Below are 27,911 nucleotides of genomic sequence, written 5' to 3' on the forward strand. Positions count from 1 at the left end.
ATGTGGACTTTCCTGGGCATTGCCACTTTCACGTATTTTTACAAGAAATGCGGAGACTTCGTCTCTTTTGCCAACAAGGAGCTCTTGCTGTGCGTGCTGGTGTTCCTGTCCCTGGGCCTGGTGCTGTCCTACCGCTGTCGCTACCGGAGCGGGGCCCTGCTCGGGCGCCAGCAGAGCGGCTCCCAGTTCGCGGTCTTCTCGGATATTCTGTCGGCCCTGCCTTTCATTGGCTTCTTCTGGGCCAAGTCGCCCCCGGCATCAGAAAATAAAGAACAGCTTGGGTCTAGGAGGGTAGGTTGAATTTTAAGTGGGCAAATGAAGGAGTCTCTTTTTTTAACAGATGAGGATTGGGGTCGCTCAAATGTAAATTTTCATCTTTTCTAAAGGACAGAGGCAGCAGTTTAGATATTCTGGCATGAATTCTCATTTGATTTTCGTGGGTTCTTTTTTTTTTTTTTGGTTTTGTTTTTAAGAAGCCCTTGACTGTTCCTTGGCTACATCCTTGACACTCTTAGGGGTGATGGAAAAGATTTGTTCCATTTAGTGTCCATAGAGCCAGTGCTGTAATGACACTGATTTGATTATGAATATAGCTTTGCTTGTGAAAGGGGATGTGAAATATTAGAATCTCATTTTGAAGGAGGACAGAATCACTTTCTGTGATTGGGGGAAAAAACGACATTTTATTTAAAACCTTAGGTAAGGATTGTGTTTGTACCTGAGAAGAAAGAAACCTGCTGCAGGTTAAGTCCACTGCTTCTAAATGACAGCTGGGTGGGGAAAGTAACAGAACAATTCGAAAAGTTAGTGGAATAAAAATTAGTTCAGCATTTCGAAGTCTTGGGCAAAACACCTTCCTCTCCCCATGTCGGTGGAGCCTTGAGTAAATCAGTGGAGTAGTGTCCTAAGTCACGTGAGTAATTGAGTAAGGTCCTCAGTTCAGCCATGTTCCTAATTCAGAAGCTAGTCGTCAGTCATGTTTGAGGTTATGCCTCCCGCAAAGACAGTGGTAGATGAGGGAGCAGTGGTCATTGAGGCCGGAACGTTTAGAGCCTGTTGGCCATGGGTGTTTGGATTTTTTCCCAAGAGTACTGGGGGACTTTTTAATTTTTTTTTTAACATTTGTTTATTTTTGAGAGAGAGCACGAGCAGGGGAGGGGCAGAGAGAGACTGAGAAAGAGGGAGAGAGAGACACACACAGAATCCAAAGCAGGCTCCAGGCTCCCAGCTGTCAGCACAGAGCCCGATGTGGGGCTCGAACTCCCGAAACTGTGAGATCATGACCTGAGCTGAAGTCGGATGCTTAACTGAGTCACCCAGGTGCCCCTCCCTGGAGGGTTTTAAGCACGGGCGTAACAATACTGATTTTTACTTTTTAGAAAGAACATTCCAGTTGGTGTGTGGAGAGTGGCTTGCAGGGCACGAGAATGGAAGCAGGCTCTCAGGTGAAAGATGGCAGTCGTAAGCCAAGTGAGGCATGATGGTGACTTGGAGTTAGGGCGAGTGGCCTCAAAAAGTGGTTTACTCTTTGAGGCTCCGGATTGACATTATTTTACTGGATCCACAGTACAAGGCTTACAGAAGGGAGGACTTCGTTTAGAATTTTGGTTCCACCACTTCTGTCTCTGGGACCTTTGGCAAATGGCTTCGTTTCTGTAAGAACGAGTTACCGCTTCTATTAGATGGGGGTGGCGCTGGTCTTGCTGCCAGTTAGGGAGTTAAATGATTGACTGTGGCTCATAATGAATAAATGGTAGCTATTAAGATTGGTGTAAAAGCGCTCATCTGTTAGGAACCTTTTGACTAGTGCCGCGTGCAGCGATGTGGTGGGTGTGGGTGCCAGCAATGGGAGAGGAGGGAGAGGCAGTCTTTAATCTCAGTTTGAAATCTTCAGGGGCGTCTGAGGCAACTTCTGCCAGGGTCACGGGCTGCTCGTGTAGGTGGCTGGAATGCCATTACGTCATGTGATGTTGAGACATTTTGGGGAAGAGAAAATTTGATTACCAGCCATCAATAACTGGTTCTATATGTGAATGCCTCAGGCTTTCTGCTGCTTCTTAAACACCAGGGAGTTGGTGCAGGGAGTACAAAGTTCCCATTAGTGCTTCGTCTGTTGACCCTTCTTTGAATGACTTAACCAACTCAGGTTCCCCTTCCAGGATTGTGTGTGTGTGTGTGTCTGTGTGTGTGTCAATGGTTTAACAGGGAAAAGTTAGGAAGAAAAACTGGTAAGAAATGGCTAAGATGACAAAAAGGGTTTATCTTGCTCTCAGAACTGTAATTTAAATATAGTAGTCATTCTGGTCACTAAGAAATACTTCTGGGAAGAGAAGACTCTTGTCTTTTCCTCTTGGTAAAGGGCAAAAAGGTAATTTCTGTAAGAGAGACGATAAAAAGTGGAATGGACCCACCCCAGTCCATGCAGAGTTAAAGGAAGACTGGATGAATATTAAAATCACAGAGAATCAAAATTCTAAGATTTTCGGTTTTGTCTCCTTCCTTTTCGCCTGAGGTCTTTTATTAAAATCCCTTCAAAATGGCATTTGGGCTTATCTTAATCATTAAGGTCAGAGAACTCAAGAAAGATGGTTCCTTGCAATTCTGTATCTGAAACACATTTATATTTGTCAACCCACATACCAGGAAAAAATACTTATTTCGACCCTGAATTATTCATTTTAAAAAACCCAAGAGGCACTGTTATTCTCAGTGGGCATAAATCTCAAAACTGGACTTTTTCATCCTATGAATAAAGTTTTTATTGTCAGCCCAATTAGTGATAGGTTTGATATTTATTCCTAAATGGACCATCTGTTTGACTAGGCTCTCTTAGACTGTCAGGCTGGGGCAAATTAAATGTGTCCTTATATGTTAAGGGCTTGAGTGTGACGGGGTTGCACCCCACGGGATAGGATGAGTTATTTTGAACTTTCAGAATTTTCTTGAGTTAAATAATTCTCAATTAATAGATTAATAGCTAGGATGTGACAGTCTTTTTGTTATATAAAAGTAATTTTAGGTTAAGATAGATTTTTCAGATGAAAATCCAAAAGAAAATAAAAATGAATAGTGGAAATAAAAATGAATAGCTGTATAGTTTGCAACATGAAGTCAAAATAGAAGTCTTATGTGATTTGCATTTGGTAGATGCTTAGTATGTACTTGAAGAACTGAGTAATTAATGATAGACTTTTCCCTATAATCAGTCTTTGGAGCCCCTCGCAAACATTGTTTATATTTGGCCTGGTGTGGATTTCTAAATATATCTGTATAACAGCATTTTCTAAATATATATGGAAAATGTAGTATGTATTTCACTTTATTGGGGTATTATTATACATTTTATTTAATACTTTGATATTATTGGGTTTTTAAAAAACCTTTTTTTTAATGTTTATTTATTTTTGAGACAGAGAGAGACAGAGCATGAACGGGGGAGGGGCAGAGAGAGGGAGACACAGAATCTGAAACAGGCTCCAGGCTCTGAGCTGTCAGCACAGAGCCCGACGCGGGGCTCGAACTCACAGACCGCGAGATCACGACCTGAGCCGAAGTAGGATGCTTAACTGACTGAGCCACCCAGGCGCCCCGGGTTTATTTTTTAGTGTTTACTTATTTTTGAGAGAGAGAGACAGAGCGTAAGCAGGGAAGGGACAGAGAGAGAGGGAGACACAGAATCTGAAACAGGCTCCAGGCTCTGAGCTGTCAGCACAGAGCCTGACGCGGGGCTCAAACTCACAAACCATGAGATCATGACCTGAGCCGAAGTCTGATGCCCAACTGACAGAGCCACCCAGGCACCCCAGTATCACTGGTTTTTATATATGATCTGGATTTAAAAACATAGCACTACATTTGGTTTGATAATATTTGAGATGAAGGTTTTGCCCAAGATAGAAAAGTCCTGAGTGTCTATGTAGTAGTAGCATGATTTACGGATAGCAAATGTAGATACATAATTAACTTTTTTTTTTTTTTTTTTTAACACAGCCCAAAAAAGGAACCAGTATTTCAGAAACTACCTTAATAGGAGCAGCTGCCTCTTCATCAATATCTTCTCAGAATGATCCAGAAGTTATCATTGTGGGATCCGGTGTGGTTGGCTCTGCTTTGGCAGCCATGCTTTCCAGAGATGGAAGAAAGGTGACAGTAATCGAGAGAGATTTAAAAGAGCCTGACAGGATAGTTGGAGAATTTCTGCAGCCAGGTGGTTATCGTGTCCTTAAAGACCTTGGTCTTGAAGGTAGGTCCATGTTAATTTTTAGGAGTTAATGTGGTATAAGCGAACCCTCTTCACTTTAGACTGTCCTATAACTGGTAAAAAGATATTTCAATTTATTTACATTTCTAAAAGTCACTGTACTCTTTACCAACCAACTTGCATGAAAATGAGAGCAAAGGAGAAGATAAGAGTTTAGTGGATGAGGAGATATAAAGGAGACTTAGTGAGATACAGTGAAGTGGCTAAAAAATAGAAATGGTCAAAATTAAAGATTGGAAAACTAGAATGAGGGCCTGAAATTTAGTGAAAAGTGAAGGGAGCTGTCATTGGTGGAGTACATATTATGTGCTTGTTATGGAATCTTTCATTTAAGTATCATCTATTAAAGCAATAATTTTAGAAAGTTTTTTTTTAATGTTTATTTTTGAGAGAGAGAGTGTGTGAGCAGGGGAGGGGCAGAGAGAGAGGGAGACAGAGAATCCGAAGCAGGCTCCAAGCTGTCGGCGCAGAGCCCGATGCGGGGCTTGAACCCATGAGCCATGAGATTATGACCTGAGCCAAAATTGGACGTTAAACTGACTGAGCCCCCTGGTCACCCCTAAATGATTTTTAAACACTAGCTGTTCATTTAGGAAATACTTACTCAGTGTCTACTTTGTGTGAGGTGCTGTACTTGGTGCCGAGGATATACCGGTGAATAAGACAGATTCATTGGCCACTCTTAAGGATCAGAGTACAAAATGTGTCCGGGCTCTGAGTTAAGGAAGAGCTTGCTTGGCTCATGTGGTAGGGAGGATAGTGTAATAATTATGTGAATTGATTTTGGAACTAGATTGCCTGGCTTTGATTACCAGCTCAGGCACTGAAAGAGCTGTATGACCTTGGCTAAGTTATTTAACCTCCACAGCACCAGTTTCTTTTTTTTTTAAATTTTTTTAATGTTTATTTATTTTTGAGAGAGAGACAGAGAGCGAGCAGGGCGTAGGGAGAGGGAGACACAGAATCCGAAGCAGGCTTCAGGCTCCTGCTCTGTGTACCCGTTTCTTAATCTGTAAAATGGACATTGTATGTGAGTCCTTGCCTCATAGGTTACTATGAGGTTGAGATAATTCATATACACAAAGCACTCAGAACAGTGCCTGGTAAGTAGTAAGCATTATGTAAATGCTGTTTCATTCAAGGAGCTGAAAAGCAGGGCCGTGTCGCTAGAAAGTGTTGGGTGATGGGGAAAGGAGAATGACTTGAGATCAAGGTTGGAAAGACAGGCAGCAGCCACATCGTGGAGGGCTTTGCAGTCAGTGGAGCAGGAGTGTGGCGTGATCTTGTTCGTGCTGTACGTCTAAAGTGGTTTCAGACCTTTGACAGCTGCTCACAATTACAGACACATTTTCTATCCTGACCCACCGCGTACGTACATATATAAATGTGGCTGAAATTGGTTTCCTTTTTCTTTTTAAATACTTGTCATGATTCTACCCAAGTATATAATTCACAACTTGAAATTCGTTTCATAATTTATCATTGAGTCCCACCCTGAAGTTGGGAGAATGCTGTTTTAAAAGAATATGTGGAGGTGGTGTGGTCCATACACCGTAAGATGGTGGCAGTGGGGTAGCGACGGTCAACGCAGAGTCCAGTGCGAACTCCTTGCTAAGTCCAAATGATAGATGATGGTGCTTTGGGCTAGCATGGTAGCAGAGGATACAACGAGAAGTGGCCCAACTGATGTTAAAAATGGCATGACTTACTAAGGGATTGGCGTGAGATATGGGGAAGAAGGAAATATTAAAAAGGATTCCTGGGTTTTGGTTTAAACAGCTGGTAGCTGGTATCATTTGCTGATAGGAACAGGCATTGGGGAGGAATTTGTGGGACATGTTGAGCTATCCAAGTGGAGAAGTTAAGCTGAATATGTGAATCTCGGGTGCAGGGGAGTGGTCTGGGCTGGCTGGAGTTAGCAATTTCAGAGGTGTCAGCCTATCTGTAGTACTGAAAAGCCACAACAGTGATTGAGGGCATGTAGGGAGAAAAGAGAAGACAGAATAAACTAAGTCCTGGGAAACTGGTATTTGAAGATCTGGTAGAAGAGAGAAGCCTGAAAAGGAGTCTGAGAAGGAGCTGGTAGAATGGCAGAGAAAGCCAGGGCGTTTGGTGCCACTTCATCCAAGAGAGGAGAAGGTTTTGGGTAGGAGGGGACGGGTATGTGTCACGAAGGGGAAGGGCACTATGTCACGGTTTGCTAACGAAGGGTCAGTAAGATGAGTACAGAGAAACGACCGTGGGATTTTGCAATTTTGAAGGTTGCTTGTGATGTTGACAAGAGGTTTCAGCAGAGTTGTGGAGACAAAGCTTAGACTGAAGTGGGTGGGAGTTTAAAAAATTTAGACTAGGAAAGCACTCTTGAGTTTTTCTGTAACAGAAAACAGAGGTAGGGCAGTAATGAGATGCAGATGTGAAGATAAAGAAGGTGTATTTGGATACTAGAGCATGTTTGGTGACGGAGATGATCAAGTAGAGAGGAAGAAACTGATGACGCAAGAGAGAGAAATGACTAAAGGAGTGATGTCCATTCATTCATTTAATAAATATTCATTTAGCATGCGCCATATTGTAGCTGCTGTTCTAGATGCTGAGGCTGCAGTGGTGACCAAGACAGACACACACTGTTTGAAGAGTGAGAAGGGAAAATAATGTTGAATGGAGTGGTGTGAGGGAAGGGGAGAGGTAAAGAATGGGCCGATCGTGGGGGCTGAGACCATAGGATTTTATAGCCTACTGTGTGGATTTGGCTCATATTCCAAAAGGAAGCCATTGGAGAAGTTTCAGGAGTTATTCAATCTCATGCTTCAGAAGTGTGTTTAAAAATATTATTTAGAAGTATTCATGTTATTCTGTAGGAAAAGAGTGGCAAAGTCAGAAGCAGGGGGACCTGTTAGGAGACTATTGCAGAATCGGTGAGAGTTGATGGCTTGGAACATCCTAGGATCACAGCATAGAGTGGGAAGTGGTCACACTCTGGAAACGCCTTTTGAAGGAAGAGTCGGTAGGACTTGCTGGTAAGTCACATATTAGGTATGAGAGAAAGAGAGGGGTCAGTACTTAAACGAGACTAGAAGACATTAGCAGGAAGAGGTCCAGGACCGAACCCTGGGGAACTCTGATGTATGGCGATCAGTGAGGCAAGTGGAAGTGATAAAGGGGGACTGAAGAAGAGCAGTTAGTAAGGAGGAAAAGCAAAAGCCTGCAGGGCCCAGGACCCAAGTGGAGAGAGTGCTTTATGAAGAAGGGAAGTTCTGTCTCTGTCCTTTTGGGTTCCCTAACCACCGTCTTACCGGGGAGGTTCACCTGAAGCAGATGTAACAGTATCGTGGGACAGGATTTTGTTGCTTTTATAGTTGAACATTAGGCACCGTAAGTGCTCTCAAAACTGATGACTGTACATAGAATCATTTAGAGATCTAGCTTCAGGAGATACTTCCAAGGCTGTGGTAACAAGCCTCGGTGGATTTTTTTTTTTCAATATATGAAATTTATTGTCAAATTGGTTTCCATACAACACCCAGTGCTCCTCCCAACAGGTGCCCTCCTCAATACCCATCACCCACCCCCCATCAACCCTCAGTTTGTTCTCAGTTTTTAAGAGTCTCTTATGCTTTGGCTCTCTCCCACTCTAACCCTTTTTTTTTTTCCTTCCCCTCCCCCATGGGTTTCTGTTAAGTTTCTCAGGATCCACATAAGAGTGAAACCATGTGGTATCTGTCTTTCTCTGTATGGCTTATTTCACTTAGCATCACACTCTCCAGTTCCATCCACGTTGCTACAAAGGGCCAGATTTCATTCTTTCTCATTGCCACGTAGTAGATTTTGATATGTAGTTCAATGCAAAGTAAGGAGAGCCTCTAAAGTATTTTATCGAGTCCACATACCATGAATACCTTTAATATTACAAACACGAATTTTTATTAACATTCATTATGCTATTAATTTCCCCTGAGTTGTGATGAGATGTGGATGATAGAAACACTTGGAATAGTTAATTTTTAGAGTGTGGATTTTTAACATAATATGGACTGATCCATCCTGAGTTATGTTTTTTTTAATGTTGATTTTTGAGAGAGAAAGCACAAGCAGGGGAAGGGCAGAGAGAGACGGAGACACAGAATCCGAAGCAGGCTTCAGGCTCTGAGCTGTCAGTACAGAGCCCAGTGCCCGACTGGAACCCATGCACTGTGAGATCATGCATGACCTAAACCGAAGTCGGATGCTTAACCGACTGAGCCACCCAGGTGTCCCCTGAGTATGAGTTTTTAATAAGTGATTGCCCTATGGGTTAAGTTTAATATCTAGAACTCTTTTTGTTTTAAAAAAGTTTTTATTTATGTATTTTGAGAGAGCCTGAGCAGAAGAAGGGCAGAGAGGGAGGGAAAGAGAGAATCCCAAGCAGGCTCTGCACTGTCAGTGTGGAGGCCCACATGGGGCTCAAACTCACAAACTGTGAGATCACGACCTGAGCCGAAATCAAGAGTCGGACACTTAACCGACTGAGCCACTCAAATGCCTGCCCCAAGAACTCCTAAAATTAATATAAATGCTATATCTTTCTAATAACTTTTAATATCTGGTGGGGAACCTCTTATTTTCTTTAGGATTATTTTGGCTTTTCTTGGCCCTTTTGCTTTTCTCTATGTAATTTAGAAATAAATTTTCAAAAAATCTCTGTCAGGATTATGACTGAAATAGCACTGAATCTGTAGCTCAGTTTTGGAATAATTGGCTTAGACTTCCTGTCCACGAATGTGGTATATACTCCATTCAGTTAGGTCTTTAATGCATTTAAGTAAAGATTCATAAATCTTGTATGTTCTTTGTTATATTTATTCCTTGATTCTGGTTTATATTTGGGCTTTCAAAAATGATACCTAATTTATTATATACTGTATACTTGGTTTGAGGTTCAGAAGTTATATGAGGTCATGGCATAAAGGTATGTTTGGATTTTTTTATGGATGACTCCACCCCTAGCCTATGGTGAATGGCTTACTTCCATATGCCATGTCTCTTGGTATTGAATTTTTTGTGGTTTCTGTGTTATTGACAAGACATTTATGTATGGTGCTAAGTTTCATTGTCCCTGGTCATGGGGGCTCCTATCTCCTATTCAGGAGTGGCCCTTAAAACTCCACTCTACACTTGTGGTTCTGATGCCCTTATGCTGTTGCCTTTAAAACTTGTTCACTGGTTTGACTTTGAAGTTGCTTTTCATTTTTAGCATACGCAGGTTTTCGTGTTTTGTTTTTTTCATTGTTGGTTTTATTTTTTAATTTGCCTTTTTATAGCAAGCAGTTCCGCATTTTTTAACGTGGAGGAGTGTTTTCCATGTCAGTTCATGTGATATACTGACCAGTAGTCTAATATTGTAAGTGTGGAGCCTTATGATTAATAGATAGTGATAGCTCTGTTATGTCACTGGCTTCAAAGTTATTGATGTCTAGTGTTCATGAAGCACGAATTTCATTGAAGTGTAGGGTAGTCTTTTTGCCTACTTAAGAAAGTAAAAGTGTGCAAAGTCTGTCATATTTGATTTTATCACTAAAGTTGAGACAGAGACAGATTTAAAAAATCTTAAATAAGACCTTATTTATATACTTGTCTTAAGATAGTTTACCCAAGGAAAAATTTTACTGTGCTATTATGCTTTTAACATTTTCTGGTATGTTCTAAAGTGGCCAGTGTAAACATTTCAAGTACTTCCATAATAGAGTTATGGGTTAAGAAAAACAAGCTGTCTCAGTGTCTGGACAAAGCATTAAAGAAATATTAAATGGGCTTCAGATATTTAGGTCAGAAAAGATTGGCAATTTGCTGAGACCCAAACTGAATACACTGCTACTTGGCAGCTCTTAGGATGTCTGTGCACTTTTCTCTGACTGAATTTTAACTGTAATAACTTAAGAATGATACTAAAAAACTAAGTAATTTTGATTCTAGGTCAGAAGTCTAACAAAATTCAGCCAGTTTGTCCCTGACTTGACCTTAAGGGCAATTAAAAAGCATATCAGAAAGTTAATTTATTTTGATATTAGCTTAGATGTGTGATAGAATTCTTTGTGAAGATTTTCTTTCATCATGAGAATAATTAGAAATTATTCTAATGCATTTCATCTTAATATATTAACCTTGTTTATCATTATGATTTTAGGCCTATGCATAGTATTTTCTCAGTTGATACTTCATAATGTACTCTACCTAAGATTAATATTTGGTTTGTTTTCATTTCTTCTTTATTAGTGATAACACTATAGTAAACTTATTCTTATATATAACTTTAAAAATTCTTAAAACTTGGGGCACCTGGGTGGCTCAGTCAGTTAAGTGTCTGACTTCAGCTCAGGTCATGATCTCATGGTTCTTGAGTTCAAGACTCGCATGGGGCTCTGTGCTGACAGCTCAGAACCTGGAGCCTGCTTCCAATTCTGTGTCTCCCTCTCTCTCTGCTCCTCCCACCGCTCGCACTCTGTCTCTTGCTCTCAAAAATGAACAAACATTAAAATATTTTTTTTAAGTTCTTAAAAATTAAAAATTATATTTTTAGGATGAGCATAGATGAATTTCCAAGACTAAGATGATTAAATCGAAGGATGCTAACTTCTTTGTGGTTCCTGATAATTATTGCCACCATTACTTTCTAAAATGTTATTAATTTACAGTATGACCAGTAATATATAAATTTATCAGTTTTATGATCTCACCAGCAGTTTTCATAGATTTGGTATCTTAATGTTTCAGTTTATTTCATCGATTTGGGTTTTTTTAATCAGGTTTTGAACATTTTCCTGATCTGTTCAATGTTTCCATATTGCTTAATGTGAATCATCCTTAAACTTTTCACCCATTGACACTAGGACCTTAATATTTTTCCTATAGAATTTAATCAATAGATTTTCTATATAAATATTAATCTTTTGTGATATTACAGATTTGCTCAGAGGGTTGTCTTTCAGATGCATTAAGACTTTTGAAATAGTTACTTATATTCATGTCCATTTGTCCAGATGGTTTCAATCGCTTTATGAAGAAAGAGACTCATTTTCAATGCCTCCATGTCCTTTGGTGCCTCATATAACTCTGGGAATGTTAACAAAATTGATTTTTTTTGAACTGAATTGTTTTGCAGATGCAGTGGAAGGTATTGATGCTCAGGTCGTACATGGCTACATAATTCATGATCAGGAAAGCAAATCAGAGGTTCACATTCCTTACCCTCTGTCAGAAAACAGTCAGGTGCAGAGTGGAAGAGCTTTCCATCATGGAAGATTCATAATGGGTCTCCGGAAAGCAGCGATGGCAGAGCCCAAGTAAGACGACTCAAACGTATGATGTTAAAGAAACACACTTAAACTTGGCCTTTGCACAAATACCATTTCATAAATTGTCGTAAGTGTTTGGGTATGGGCTGGAACATAGGTATTACTAAAGTAGACTGCAAGTCAGAAGAATGTTAGATCTTCAGTGCCTTTGTCAAGAATATCATGTGAAGAATTTCCATGTGAATGACACAGAACTGTTGAGATTTTTCCTTTGAGTAAATAACCTTTCTATGTTGTTGGATTTAGAGGATAAACTTTTAAAAAATTCGTTTTAATATTTATTTATTTTTGAGAGGGTGAGAGAGACAGAGTGTGAGCAGGGGAAGCGGCAGAGAGAGAGGGCAACATAGAATCTGAAGCAGGCTCCAGGCTCTGAGGTGTCAGCCTCTAGAGAGCCAGACGCAGGACTTGAACTCACAAACCGTGAGATCAGAAGTCTGACACTTGGGGCGCCTGGGTGGCTCAGTCGGTTGAGCATCCGACTTCGGCTCAGGTCATGATCTCGCGGTCCGTGAGTTCTGTGCATCGGGCTCTGTGCTGACAGCTCAGAGCCTGGAGCCTGTTTCAAATTCTGTGTCTCCCTCTCTCTCTGACCCTCCCCCATTCATGCTGTCTCTCCCTGTCTCAAATAAATAAACATTAAAAAAAATTAAAAAAAAAAAAAAAAAAGTCCGACACTTCATCGAGCCACCCAGGGGCTCCTAAAGGATACCGTTGTAATTAAGGTTTAAGTCCCTGGCTGCCTATTTGGGAGTTGGGGTTTGTGCTTATGGTATTTTCTGTTAAAAGTCAGAACAGAGGACTTCAAGGGAAAATCCCTTTTCCATTCTTACAAAGGAACGACCTAGTCTGGTAGGACTGGCTTCTTCTCTTAATTATTAACTTCTACTTGCCCCTAGCCTTTAGGCACCGTAATTGAGGAAGTTTCAAGTATGAGAACCCTCATATCATTGGCAAAGGCTTAAGTGTTGAGTAAGCTAGTGAAGAAGTAAGTGGACTTACCCTTAGGACTGAAAGAATTTGATGTCTGTGGAAGTAGAATATGTTCATTGTAGAAAAATGGAAAAACCCACAGAAATGTACAGAGGTTTGTAAAAATTATCCATGACTCTTCTGACTAGAAGTAACTACTGTGAATGATTTGGTGGATAAAGTCCCAATTCTGTTTTCCCATCTGTGTATGAATTTGTGTGGGTGTGTAAAGTTTTTCTGCATGTACTTTTTTTAATGAATTGAGGTAAAAATCTAATGTTACTTTTCAAACTACTTTTATTTATTTATTTATTTTTAAAATTTTTTTAACATTTACTTATTTTTGAGACAGAGCGAGACAGAGCACGAACGGGGCAGGGGCAGAGAGAGAGGGAGACACAGAATCCGAAGCAGGCTCCAGGCTCTGGGCCATCAGCCCAGAGCCCGACGCGGGGCTCGAACTCACAGACCGTGAGATCATGACCTGAGCTGAAGTCGGACGCTCCACCGACTGAGTCACCCAGGCGCCCCTAAAACTACTTTTAAAGATCATTAGATTAGTACCTATGTATTCAATTTTAAGAAATTAGAAAATAAAAACCACACTTAATTCTGAAACCCATTAATGATGTTTTTGCTTATCATTCCAGACCTTTTCTGTGTACATGTGTGCACACGTGTGTCCAGTTTACGTGGGTAAACTGGAGATAAGGAATTTATCTTTTCTTATGTAAGTTGTTTGAGCTACTCTGTTGTGATTTATGTCTGTGTATTTATCCTTTAGTACAAAGTTCATCGAAGGCATCGTGCTACAGTTATTAGAAGAAGATGATGCTGTAATGGGCGTTCAGTACAGGGATAAAGAAACCGGGGACATCAAGGTGAGAGATACCAAATGTTAGCTCTTCCTAAGAGATTTTGTCTTCCTTCTTTTTCTCCTATTCCTTTAAAAAAGTAGGCCCACCAATTTACTGCTTGAGTTCTCCCTCAGCCCTCTGCAGCAGGATGGGTTTCAAATTGCAACACATTGCCCATTAGAGCGCCTCACAACGCTATACACACAGCTTTGCAGACACACCACTGGATTAGCTGTATTAAAGACGGAAGTGAGAAAAACAGAAAAGCAGAGGAGCCTGGAAGGCAAAAAAAACAAAGGATTCGATACAAAAGAAATGATTAGAACGAAGTAAACAAATTGTTTGAAATTGTTTAGATCTGAAAAGGGAAAAGTACCAGAATGTCTGGGGAGATAGTAGAGTAAAATAGTTTCCAGTATTTGCTCATTTTGGTTTAGCGAAAGAAGAGAAAGAGTGAAAGGCTATAATCTGTTGGTTTTTGTGGATGGGTCACCACCACCTAGAAACTGTACTCTAATGGGGGTGACTGCAAGGTAATATAAATGCATATATCCACATTTACAAAAATTCTTCTAAGCCCTAGCCACTGGTTGAAAGCATTATATGAAGTTAGAAAATTCTAGAATAGGGGAGGTGGGTAGGGGAATGGACTGAATGTGTGATGGGCATCAAAGAGGGTACTTGTTAGGATGAACACTAGGTGTTACATGTAAGTGATGAATCACTAAATTCTACTCCCCAAACCAACTACCCTATATGTTAACTAACATGAATTTAAAGTAAAAAAAGAAAAGTAAAGAAAATTCTAGAATAAACATTGGACTCGTCCTTGGACTTAGTGATGATGAGATTCAGTCTTCTGTGGTCCACACTTGCTTTGTAGTTGATTCCTCTGTTGTCTATCAAAGTGTAACTTAACTCCCAGATGATTTGGATGGTAGTACTTGGAAGGAAGGCAGTCCCTCAGGAGAGGAAGTATTAATGTCTTATGCATTAACTTAAGTTCCATAACAGCTTCTTTAGTAGCATTATCTTCATTACCCTCCATAATGTTGTCCAATAAAATATGTAAATACTTTAAATGTGGTCCTTTTACTTTGTATTTCTAACCATTTAGCTGAGTATTGTTTATCTTTGTTGTAGGAACTCCATGCTCCATTGACTGTTGTTGCCGATGGACTTTTTTCCAAGTTTAGGAAAAACCTGATCTCCAATAAAGTTTCTGTTTCATCTCATTTTGTTGGCTTTATTATGAAGGTACTATAGGAATATAATTATAGAAAAATAAACACAACTTGAAATTTGAAAATTATTAATTCTTTTTTTCCCCCCTAGCATGCACCACAGTTTAAAGCAAATCATGCTGAACTTATTTTGGCTAATCCGAGTCCAGTTCTCATCTATCAGATTTCATCTGATGAAACTCGAGTACTTGTTGACATTCGGGGGGAAATGCCCAGGAATTTAAGAGAATACATGGCTGAAAAAATTTACCCACAATTACCCGGTAAGAAAGAGATTTCATCCACATGGTAATCTGTAGTCTAAAATGTCACAAAAGGCTGTCCATCTCCGGTTCTCACTAAAGCTGTTTCTAAATTAGGCCAAAGATAAACATGGCAGGTAAAAAAAAAATGCATCTAGTCAGTCAGATACACTGGAGTTGAGCTGTTTAGCACGTTGAAAAAAACAACCTTCAAATTAAAAAAATTTTTTTCAATAATTTTTTCATATTAATAATTAAATCATTGCTTTCAGGATAATTATTAATATTGGCATATGTGGTACTTTTTAAGGTGGTCCAAATAGCAATCTAAGGTCTCCGAATTCTAGAAATCTCTCTTATACTTAATTACTTTTGTGCTTGGTTTTTGTAGCAATAGTAGCTACCATTTATTGAATATCTACTATAAAGTGCTTTATAAACATACCAATCTACACGATCACCCTGTGAGGTAGGGCATTATCATGATCCCCATTTTATTAATGAGGGAACTAAGAATCAGCAAAAGGTCCTCCAAAGATAAACGATCACTAAGTGACAGAGCCAGTGTGAGGCCAGTTGTGTGTGGCTCATACAGCCCCCTTTCAGAATGTTAGAGCTGTAAGCAACCTTCAAGGTCATTTTTAGTTTTGAGTTGAATACAGAAAGGCTTCATGAGAGTTCAGGCATCTTTGCAAAACACTCCTAAAAAATTACTTTCTGACATGTTTTTTTGAGACTTGGAAGATGTCAGTAAAAAAAAATCTAAAAAATTAAGATTATTAACTAAGATATTAAAATATTGATAAAATTGAAGAGAAACGCTTTAATATGATTAGATGATATGATTATAGTAATAGGAAACTATCTGTGGTAGGTGTATATTTTGTTTAAAAATTCTGTTTCTTTTTCAAGTTTTTTTGTCCTGTTTTGTTTTTAAATAAGCGCTGTGTCCAGTGTGGTGTTTAAACTCATGACCCCCAGGGGCGCCTGGGTGGCTCAGTCGGTTGAGCGTCCGACTTCAGCTCAGGTCACGATCTCACGGTTCGTGAGTTTGAGCCCCGCATCAGGCTCTGGGCTGATGGCTCGGAGCCTGGAGCCTGCTTCCAATTCTGTGTCTCCCTCTCTCTCTGCCCCTCCCCCGTTCATGTTCTGTCTCTCTCTGTCCCAAAAATAAATAAACATCAAAAAAAATTAAAAAAAAATAAATAAACTCATGACCCCCAGATCAAGAGTCACATGCTCTACTGACTGGGCCAGCCAGGTGCCCTCTGGTTATTTTTTAATCTATGTGAAAGCACTCTGTTTAATAAGAATATAAACAGATCTGAAGAGGACTAAGATGGACTTAGATTGACATTTTCAGGACGCCTGGCTGGCTCAGTCGGTTGGGCGTCTGACTCTTGATTTTGGCTCAGGTCATGATCCCAGGGTTGTGGGATCGAGCCTTGCATGGGGCTCCACCCTGAGCGTGCAGCTTGCTTAAGATTCTCTCTCTGTCTCTCTCTCTCTCTCTGTCTCTCTCTCTCTCTGTCTCTCTCTCTCTCTCTCTCTGCCTCTCTCTCTCTCCCTCTCCCTTTGCCCCTCTCCCCACCTCGTGCTCACTCTCTCTCCCAAATTAAAAAAAAAGACATTTTCAACATTTCAATATATTTTCACTTAAGCCATTTTTGAAGCTTTTAGGAAAAAGGAATTATTCACATTTAGGAAAAAGATAGTCAATAATGTGATATTTTTATTTTTTATTTTATTTTTTTATTTGTTTATGATTTTATTTTTAAGGAATCTCTATACCCAATGTGGGGCTCGAACTCACAACCCTGAGATCAAGAGTCGCACACTTTGGGGGCCTGCCTGGCTTGGTCAGAGCAGTGTGCGACTCTTGATCTCAGGGTCATGAGTTCTGGCCCCATGTTGGGTAAAGAGGTTACTAAACAAAAATAAAATTACAGAAAAAAAAAAAAAGGTGCATGCTCTACTGACTGAACCAGCCAGGCGCCCCAATAATGTGATATTTTTGGCATTTTTTTTTTCCTTTTACTGTAGATTGCCTTTTCCAGTACAGAGGTTCAGAACAGACTTCCCAGAGATCATGGTGGGAAACCATTTGTAGATTTATATTAATATTAGTTAGGTTATTGAAATTCTACTTATAGGAATGGAATAGTTTCAACGTAGGTGTTCTGCGCCTGTCTTCCCAGATTACAGTGAGAACTGTATGAAAAGACAGTTCATTTCCGATACAAGTAGAAGCATAAAACTTTAAAACTTGGGAGTATCTGAGAGATGAGCTAATAACCAAAGCATTTCATTTTATAGATGAAGAAACGGAAGCTCAGAAAAGTAGAGCTCTCTGCATCTTACCCTTTTTCTACCGTACATATATTCCTGCTGTTTGTGAATTGGTAGTACATTTCATCTGTCATTACCAGGTTATGGTGGTGATGGTAACCTAACTGTTAAATCTGATCCCTGTCAGTGAACATTTGGAAGAGAGGTGGGTGGTTTTTCCCCGTCTCCTCTCCTCTGAATTTGCTTCACTCTTTTAGCGTTTTTGTTCATTCAGCTGTGTGTATCTATTTATATTAATTTTCTCAGATTTCTTAGTCATTCCTCAGCATGAATAACTAGGTGCTTAATCAACAATTGTGTTAATAAAATAATTAGTTCTTGATTTGCTACCAGGATATATGTAGCAACCATAACAGAAGTATAGAAGGTATTTGTTTATACTTGATTAAGAACATGCGATAATTGAAAATTGAATTTTATAAACCATTGGGATTTATTGCAGATCACCTCAAAGAACCGTTCCTAGAAGCCATTCAGAATTCTCGTTTGAGATCTATGCCAGCAAGCTTTCTTCCTTCTTCCCCAGTAAACAAACGAGGTACCATTTGATTGGAGTGATTTATAAAGTATATTCCAGATATGTAAATTCCAAATATTCCAAATATAATATGTGATTAAATTTATGCTGCTGGGAATGATATGTGGGACAGAGAAGTGGTTCCTGTGGATGAACACATTACTAACACCAAAATTAGTTTTATGATATCTTTAGTATTTAATGTTGAGTGCATTTAAGTCATTATTTGGGATACAACAGTTAAATATAGTCCTAAATCTAGAAAAGGCAGTTTTCTGGTCAGGGGTATCAACCGGTAATTTCAGAACACTGTTGATAAATTCTGTAGTCAGAGCCCACTCGTGGTACCACAAGATGCATTGTGGCAGGGAGGGGAGCTTGTGAACTAGGAAGGGTGATTTGGGAAGACACGTCTCAGGCAAGAAAACGGGGGTTGGGGCGAGAAGGGTTAGTGGGAGTTCATTAGGTGGACAGTGAAATGAGGGACTTCTAAGTAGATGGAATAGCATCTGTGAAGGCCACGAAGGCTGAGAAATGGTGGCACTTTCAGTGAACTCAAGTGGTTTCCTGTGACCGGAGCGTAGGCTATAGGTGTCAGAGTGGTAGGAAGGTAAGTATTTATTTAAAGTTTAGTTTCAATCCTGTAGACAGTGGAAAGTCATTGCAACTTTTTTTTTTAATAATAGCTGTTTTGAGGTGTAATTCATAAATCATACGGCTCATTCATTGAAGTTTACAATTCATTTGTTTTTAGTATATTCATAGATCAATGCAACCATCACCACGGTCAGTTAAAACGGGCTCTAAAGAGCCTTTTTATTACCCCAAAAAGAAACCCTATATCCATTACCAGTCGCTACTCATTTTCTCCCGACTCCCAGCCCCAGGCATCCATTAGTCAGTCTACTTTTTGTCTCTGTGGGTTTGCCTATTCTGGACATTTTCTATAAATGAAATCAGTGGATCCTTTGTAACTGGCTTCTTTGAGGTTCATCCACATTGCAGTATGTGTGAGTCCTTCATTTGTTTTCATGACAAAATGATACTCCGTGTGTGGATATACTACATTTTAACTAGCTATTCATCAGTTGATAGACGTCTGGCTTGTTTTCATTTTTGGTTATTATGAACGGTGCTGCTGTGAACGTCTGTATCTGAGTCTATGTACGGACGTAATTTTCATTTTTCTTGGGTTTGGTAACTCTGTTTAACTCTTTGAGGAACTGCCAAACTTTTCCAAAGTGGCTGCCCCATTTTACATTCCCATTAACAATGTATGAATGTTCCAGTTTCTCCACATCCTCAACGTTTGTTATTATCTGTCTTCTTGCCCATAACCATTCTAGTAGGTGTGAAGGGATATCTCATTGTGGTTTTGATTTGTATTTCTGTGATGGATAATGATGCTGAAAATCTTTTCATATGCATATTGGATATTTGTATATCTTCTTTGGTGAAATGTCCATTCAGCCTGCACATTTTTTAATTGGTTAAATTAATAAAAAAAACTTTTGTTGAGTTCTAGGAGTTCTTTATATATTCTAGATATAAGTCCCTTATCAGATAAATGATTTGCAAAAACTTTTCTCATTCCATGGATTGTCTTTTCACTTCTTGATGATGTCCATTGAAGTTTTTAATTTTCATGAAGTCCAGTTTATCCGTGTTTTTCTTTTGTCACTTTGTGCTTTTGATGTCATATCTAAAAAGACTTTGCCCTAGGAGCGCCTGGGTGGCTTAGTGGGTTAAGTGTCCAACTCTTGATTCGGCTCAGGTCATGATCTCATGGTTTGTGAGATTGAGTCCCTCTCCACACTGAGAGGGCGGATCCTGCTTGTGATTCCCTCTCCCTCTCTTTCTGCCCCTCCCCTGCTTGTGCACTCTCTCTCAAGGTAAATAAATAAACTTAACAATACTAGCATGGGAAACAGCAGCATTTAAAATAAATAAGTAATGAAAAAGGCTTTGCCCTATTCAAGACTGTGAAGATGTAGTCCTATATGTTCTAAGAGATTTATAGTTTTAGCTACTACATTTGGGTGTTTGATCCATTTTGAGTTAAATTTTGGGTATGGTGTGAGGAAGGGGTTCAGCTTCATTTCTGTGTAGATACCTGGTTGTCCCAGTACTATTTGATGAAGAGCAGTCTTTCCCCATTGAAGTGTCTTGGCACTCTTGTCAAATTAGACTGTGAATGTAGTATGAGGTCTCTCTTTCAACAGTATTTTGTAGCTTTCAGAGTGTTTTATTACGTTTCTTTTGTGAAACTTATTTCCAAGTATTTTATTCCTTTTCATGCAATTGTAAATAGACTTGTTTTCTTAACTTCATTTTAAGATTCTTCATTGCTAGTGTGCAGAAATACAGTTGAGTTTTGCATGTGCATCTTACATCTTGAAACCTTGCTCAACTCATCTATTTCTGATAGTTACTTGGAAAGTTTTAAGTGAGATGGTGGCACGATTAGATTTTTATCTTAGAGGTAATACTCTGTGCTGTCGAGAGTGGTTTGGAAGAAGGGTCAGGCAAAAGCTTACAGTAAGGCCATTGTTCCACGAGGGTGGTGGTGAGAGGTTGGAACGCCGGGCCGTGGCAGTGAGAATGGAAGGTAGGGAGTGGAAACGTGTGTGTCTGGGACGCAGAACGCATGAAAGTTGGTGACCCGTTGGCTGTTGTAGTAAGGGAGAGAGAGGTCTCTTGATGGATTCTACGTTTCAGGCTTAGATGATTTTGCCAGCTGTTTGCTAATATTGGAAATACAGGGAAAAGAATGTAAGTTTAGGAAGTGCGGGCAGGGGTGGTGAGTCCGCTCTCGGGCATATTGTGTATGAAGTGCTGGCAGGGCGTTGGAGGAGAGGTGCGGAACACCCCTGACAGCCTGAGAGCAGGTCCCCAGAGACAGGTGTGGGCGGGAGCTGTCGCTACGCCGTGGCTCCTGAACGTAGACAGATGGAATTTGCTATGGGAAAACACGCATAATAAACTACTGACCGTATAAAGAAACTAATGCAAAGCAGAATGAAGAGGCCAATGCCAAACTGATAGAAATAGCATGCCAGCAACAATTGGTGGAATTAGAAATGTTCCTTGGAGAAAGAGGAATAAAAGCTGTTTATAGTTTGTGGGTTTTTTGTGTGTTTTTTTTTTTTAACGTTTATTCCTTTTTGAGAGACAGAACACAATGTGAGCTGGGGAGGGGCAGAGAGAGAGAGAGAGAGGGAGCTGCCAGCACAGAGCCCGACGAGGGGCTTGAACTCATGGCCCGTGAGATCATGAGCTAAGCCGAAGTCGGATCCTTAACTCACTGAGCCAACCACGCACCCCATATAGTTTGTGGTGTTTTTAGTGAAGATATTAGAGAAATACATAAGAAATGTGAATTAATATTTAGAAGCTACCTTTTTAGAAGCTAATATTTATGTGTATTCTACAATTAGTTACAAACGTAACTGTGACGTTACAGAAAATAGTTACCCATAATCTTGCCACCTTAACATTACTATTATGGTTGTCTGTGTCTCTTACAAATACAATTAAATAAACGCTTTGTTGAAATGTACTCAAGTCTTAGGTCATTAAGCGGGCTGACAGGGGCCCGGGGAATGCAGTCAGGCCGCTCAGGCAGGCGCACCTGCAGTCAAAGGGTGGCGCCTCCTGCCTCTGCAGTTTTGAATCAAGGAGCTGATTTTCAGATAAGATTCAGTCAGGGCTTATTTGTCCAAATTAACTTCAGATAGGTTTGGAATATCTGCTTGTTCCTGCTCTTTAATTCAGACTGCAGCATGGCTGGGTATCATCTTCCCAGGGCCCGCTTTCTTTATTTAAAAAAAATTTTTTTTTTAATGTTTATTTCTGAGAGAGACACAGAGCATGAGTGGGGGAGGGGCAGAGAGAGAGGGAGACACAGAATCCAAAGCGGGCTTCAGGCTCTGAGCTGCCAGCACAGAGCCCGACGCGGGGCTCGAACTCACAAACCCGAGATCATGACCTGAGCCGAAGTCGGTCGCTCAACCAACTGAGCCACCCAGGCGCCCCAAGGGCCCACTTTCTTTAACTTCAAACTTTACGGACATTTCTCTAGAGTGTGCTGGCAGCCAGTGTTGCCGTGAAATGTCAGACCTCTTCATTTTTCCCTTGTCAAAGACTTGCTTTTTGTGCCAAGATTCTTTTGGTGTTTTCATGAAAGAGGCCTTATGCGTATGTGACAGTTTGACTTCACCTTTGATTCACATGTGACTTTCCCGAGGGCAGGGACCATGTTCTCGTTCTCACTGCATCCCCAGTGTCTGTGACCTACTAGGTGCCCAATATGGACTAACTGAATTTTTGCATCAGCAAATTTTAGGCATGATTTGTTCCCTTGTATTTTCACATCTTGATTTTCTGGCTCACACTCACGTTTAGAAAGTAACAGACTATTTTTTTATGCGTCTTAAGGGATGATGTCGTAATCTAAATTCTCTCATTGTAGGCGTTCTTCTTCTGGGAGATGCGTATAATATGCGGCATCCTCTTACTGGAGGAGGAATGACTGTTGTTTTTAAAGATATAAAGATATGGAGAAAATTGCTAAAAGGTATCCCTGACCTTTATGATGATGCAGCTGTTTTCCAGGTAGGATATTCAATCATTCTTTGACAGAGGTGCCTCAAGACAGATTTCTTTCTAGGCCTAAGAGGAATGGGACCTCCTTGGGGGGGATCTATACCTGGGAGGAGCCTGATCCTAAGTCATGGTTCTCAGGCGGCCTTGTTCCCGTGTAAAGAATCTGGGAGCCTGTGCACCCCATGAATCTTACCGAATTTCTGTTTTTTTGTTTTTTAAAAATGTTTATTTATTTGAGAGAAAGAGAAAGCGCGAGCAGGGGAGGGGCAGAGAGAGAAAATCCCAAGCGGGCTTTGTGCTGCCAGCACAGAGCCCAACACAGGGCTTGAACCCGTGAACTGGGAGATCATGACCCAAGCCGAAATCAAGTCAGATGCTTAATCGACTGACCCTCCCAGGTGCCGCAGTTTCTCCATTTTTGTATGAGTATTACGTAGCATTGGTTGGCACGGGCCACTTCGCCCGTAGTGATTGTACATTTAGCTTCAGAGTCATGGAGCCCATTGCTCTGGAGATGTGTTCTTGTGTGTGTGCGTGTGTGCGTGTGTGTGTGTGTGTGTGTGTGTGTGTGTGTGTGTAAATGATGAATATAAGGCTGCATTACTTGTAGGTAGTCCTCAGGATAAACATCAGCTTGAGGGGATTATAAGCACTCATTTGTGCTGCCCCCCAGCTTTACCATATAACAAGTGATCTCTTTCTTTTTTAGGCCAAAAAATCATTCTACTGGGCAAGAAAAACATCTCATTCCTTTGTTGTGAATATCCTTGCTCAGGCTCTTTATGAATTATTTTCTGCCACGGATGGTAAGTATATCTTACTTTCTTCAGTTTTGTTTTGTTTTGTTTTGTTTTTTAATTTATTTTGAGACAGGGAGAGGGGCAGAGAGGGAGAATCCCAAGCAGGCTCCTCACTGACAGTACAGAGCCCAGTGCGGAGCTCAAACTCATGAACCATGAGATCATGACCTCAGCCAAAGTCGGACTCTTAACCAATAGAGCCACCCAGGTGCCCCTAAGTATAGATAATTTTTAATGGAAATTACTGATTTTTAAAATTAAAAAATTGATTTTTATCACAGGAAGGGAACTGAATTATAAAAAAGTTAGTCGTTGGGCCACAAATAGAAATATTTACCAAGTCTGCTGACTCCCAACTGGTGGCCCTTAACTCCATCCTTGCGCAAGACTTTTAGCCTCTAGTTATCACGTATCCACCACTTTGTGGGGAAGTATTAACAGCAATACTTCAATAATGTGTCTATTCATTCCTCTGGCCCAAATCAGCTCACGCAGAGCCACAGATGCACCAAGTCGTGATGGAGGGTCTTCTGGCCGTGAATGAAAACGAAACATGGTTGTTAAGCCTTTTCTTCCTTGAACACCAGTTTCGATTGCTGTTCGTTGTATTTTGTAAAATAAGTAATGAGCTTCGTAACAAGGTTAGATTTTTGTCTCCTGCTACGATGCACAAATAGCAGAACGCATCCCCCTTTTACTCACTTGAAACGTTCCCATGCTTTTGTATTTGCTTCCACATCGTAAAGTGGCGATGGTCAGTCCGTACATTGAGGGAAACGTGACGCAGCAGAAGCAGTAGAAATGGAGAGGAGGCGACTGTGCCACGATGAAATCGGACATTTACGTCTTCAGGAATAAATGTGACTCCAATCCTATTACCTCAGACATTTACAACAAGCCTACTTCCATGAACTGGCGATCCAGTTCTTCGGTGACCTGATACAGCACAAGTGCCTTCTATAGCCTCCATACACGTTATCCTTGCTAAAAGAAAAAAACCAACTCATTGATAGTGGTTCGCCAATCTACCCTCTCTTGCTAACTGGCACGGAAGCTAAACTGGCGGGGTGGGCAAGTAAAAAGAAAAGTTTTGAGTTTTTCTAAGCCCTTCTTTTTAAGCTTTCCTAAACTCTTGAGAGTCTTACATTATGAATTTCAATCTGCCAACAAACAAGAAGAGGAAAGAGTTTTATTGGAGTGAGATTACCTATTATACCCTTTTTTTATCTGTTCTAAAGAAAAATCTTAAGTATACCTGAAAAGAACATTGATTCTAAATAGAAAGATTATTGGTTGATAACACTCTGTTGTGAAGGTTTAACAGGTTACTTTGAAAAGTATGAAAAAGTATACAAATATAAGGCATTATTAATATTTAATATTCACAGCTATTTTTACTTGATAATATGCTCAGAAATACAGGTTGAGGGGCGCCTGGGTGGCGCAGTCGGTTAAGCGTCCGACTTCAGCCAGGTCACGATCTCGCGGTCCGTGAGTTCGAGCCCCGCGTCAGGCTCTGGGCTGATGGCTCGGAGCCTGGAGCCTGTTTCCGATTCTGTGTCTCCCTCTCTCTCTGCCCCTCCCCCGTTCATGCTCTGTCTCTCTCTGTCCCAAAAATAAATAAAAAATGTTGAAAAAAAAAAAAATTAAAAAAAAAAAAAGAAATACAGGTTGGGTATCTTAGAGATTGGGAGTTTGGTTTCTAGAATTGTGTTTTTATGACCAAAAGAATTTGCAACATATTTGCATCATTTAATGAATTTACAACACAGTCAAGGAAATAACACTTAAACAACTTTAACTTCTGAGACCTGCATGTTTTTTACAGTGATTATTTACTAACAGAAAAGTTTGTTCACACTTAAGCTATTGCCCATAATGCTAATTATGGAATTTATTTATTTATTTATTTTAATTATGGAATTTAAAAGAAATTTTGAGTTGTTGAAATTCCAGGACTAGATTTTTAAAAAAATTATAAGGTTTGGTCTATGTGACATTTTTTTTCTGACAGATCATTAGCACCCTAAAGTAAATGTGTGAATATTTTGATTCAGAGTGATTTTAAAATTTTATTTTAGATTCCGTACATCAACTAAGAAAAGCCTGTTTTCTTTATTTCAAACTTGGTGGAGAATGTATTGCTGGTCCTGTTGGGCTGCTTTCTGTGTAAGTTGTATTTATTTATTTCAATATATTTAATGTTTATTTATTTTGAGAAAGAGTGCAGGCAGGGGAGGAGCAAAGGGGGAGAGAGAGAGAGAGAGAGAGAGAGAGAGAGAGAGAGAGAGAATGAGAGAATGAGAGAATGAGAAATCCCAAGCAAGCTCCGTGCTGTGAGTGCAGAGCCCAATGTGGGGCTTGAACTCCCACACTGTGAGATCATGATCTGAACTGAAATCAAGATTCGGACGCTTAACCTACTGAACCACCCAGGCACCCTGGGTTGTTCCGATGACACAGGAACTGGGTATTTCAGATCTTCTTTGGGACGGCTCAGTTTATCAATTACTGCAAGTCTTTCTTCCTTATACATTTTGTCCCTTTACTATCCATTAGAATCTTAATCAGAAGGTAGCTCAGAGAAAGGAAAAAAGCAACACTTAGTCCTGTGTTTTACTTCTGGGAAAAGTGGTGAGCAGAAGTTGGTGGTAGAGGGGGCTAAAGCCCTGATTAAAATAGAAACTTAGTTTGGGCTGGTGGGTTTAACCACATGATCTGATTGTTGGGAGCCACAGGTAACAGACGAATTTGTATTTAAAACTTAATTCAGTTGACGTGCAGGGACTTGTGAAACTCAGTAATGGTTTTGACAGTACAGGCATACATAGAATTCTTGAAAAGTCTGCAGGGTAAAATTCTTCAAGTCTCTTCTCATTCATCTATGATCTGAATGTCAATACTGTTATCTTTGGAAAACCTAAGACTCCCACAGGTCAGGCCATCCAGGTACCTCGGACTGAGATCTCAAGATCAGTGGAACAGCTCAAAACCTACAGTTTATGTGAACTAGACTAAGAGTTGTTGGCTTCTCTGGCAGGGGGTAGTCTAAGGAGTTTCTTGTAAGAACACGCATCTGTCCCTGTCATCATACAGCGGGCCACACAAGCTTGCAGTCCTCTAAAGTGTAGAGCGTGTGTTCAGCTTTGTAGATGATACATAATTAGAACCTTTTTATGAGTAAATTCTAATTGCCGGGTCTTACTAATATATATATTTTTGTTTGTTTGTTTTTTTCTGTTACAGACTGTCTCCTAACCCTCTAGTTTTAATTGGACATTTCTTTGCTGTTGCGATCTACGCCACGTATTTTTGCTTCAAGTCGGAACCTTGGATTACAAAACCCCGGGCCATTTTCAGTAGTGGTGCTGTCCTGTACAAAGCATGCTCTGTAATATTTCCTCTGATTTACTCGGAAATTAAGTACTTCGTTCATTAAGCTAAAAAGGGAACCATTTGTGAACGAGTATTTGGAACTCACCAAGTCCTAAGAGACTCTTGGAAGAGGATGTACATAGCAGAGAAGGAAACCACTTCTAAAGTGGAAACTCTTGGACCAAGATTGGGGTTAATTTGTTTTTGAGGTTATGTGTATATAAACATGTAAATATATACTTTGCAATTTAAAACGAAGGGTAAAATAGACATTTGAGAGAAATGATCGTGATCATAAATTAGTGCTAACACTGAGGCTCTGCAGTTTTTCTTTTGACTTTGGGGATTCGGGCAGAGTCATGCGGGACATGCAAATAAAGTGGAGAATGAGCTCGAATGTCTTCGACTCTGTTGTGGACTCTATGTAGCTTCAGGATCATGTTTCCAAAGGAAAACCAAAGCCGGACTGAAAGTGCAGAGGGAAGCCTGTTCTGCCTGTTCTGTTAAATAACCGATGCCGGGGAAGTGGCCTTAATACCTCTGTACTCTGCTTTCCTCACGTACCCAACCAGTCAGATAAGGTTCTCTTCTGGGTTCTGTGAAAACACATTCACACAGAACAATCAAGGGCTTCAGACGTTCCATCGTATAACACGAATTAGCCAGGCTGGGATTATGTGAAGAAACGGTGAGTGAAGAAACAAGCACTTGTGATGTCTGGCAGAATGCTGAAAGATCCGAATTGACGGAGTTTTAGTATATTTGGGGAGATCGTGGACATCAGAAAGGTGTCATGGAATTTCAGTAAACCCCCAGGTATCACTAAAGTAAACTGCTCCTGAAAGAGCAGTAAAACATGACTTGGAATATCAAGTAACTACTTCAGATTATAATGATAAGGGCTAAAAGGACTTAAAAAGCTTTTATTAAATTTTTTTTTAATGTTTAGAGAGAGGATGAGCAGGGGAGGGGCACAGAGGATCCCAAGCAGGCTCTGCATTGCCAGCACAGAGCCCGATGCGGGGCTTGAACCCACGAACCGTGAGATCATGACCTGAGCCAAAGTCAGACGCTTAAGTGACTGAACCACCCCAGGTGCCCCTAAAAAAGGCTTTTATAACAAAAATTTCTCTTTCTCACTTTTCCTCTCCATCGAGGACATTTGCCACATCACAGGTGGTGTTGCTTGCATACCTCATTTGCCTCATTTTAGCACGTGTGGTGGACTCATTCCCTTGGTTTTGTCAAAGTCCCTCTAGGGTATTCCACACTTCCATTTTCTGGTTTAAATCTCACTTTCTTAGTCTGGCCTTCTTAGCAGCTGGCTTTCTTTGGGGGCCATTTTCACAGAGAACTAAAGA

General features: G+C 40.3%; 1 protein-coding gene and 1 long non-coding RNA gene across 2 annotated transcripts; both read left to right on the top strand.

Annotated features, from left to right (window-relative positions):
- SQLE (squalene epoxidase) lies at nt 1-26,947 on the top strand. Its single transcript, XM_058699032.1, has 11 exons — nt 1-291; nt 3,991-4,243; nt 11,397-11,577; nt 13,346-13,442; nt 14,562-14,675; nt 14,754-14,925; nt 17,696-17,791; nt 22,242-22,384; nt 23,085-23,181; nt 25,257-25,344; nt 26,422-26,947. The coding sequence occupies exons 1-11, from the start codon at nt 1-3 to the stop codon at nt 26,612-26,614; spliced, it is 1,725 nt and encodes a 574-aa protein (XP_058555015.1). The 3' UTR covers nt 26,615-26,947.
- On the top strand, nt 23,188-25,072 carry LOC131494606 (uncharacterized). Its single transcript, XR_009253481.1, has 2 exons — nt 23,188-24,597; nt 24,846-25,072. It is a non-coding gene; the product is annotated as an uncharacterized LOC131494606 (long non-coding RNA).
- Nucleotides 26,948-27,911: the final 964 nt, after the last annotated feature.

The sequence above is a fragment of the Neofelis nebulosa genome, chromosome 14, assembly GCF_028018385.1.
Source record: "Neofelis nebulosa isolate mNeoNeb1 chromosome 14, mNeoNeb1.pri, whole genome shotgun sequence".
Lineage (NCBI taxonomy): Eukaryota > Metazoa > Chordata > Mammalia > Carnivora > Felidae > Neofelis > Neofelis nebulosa.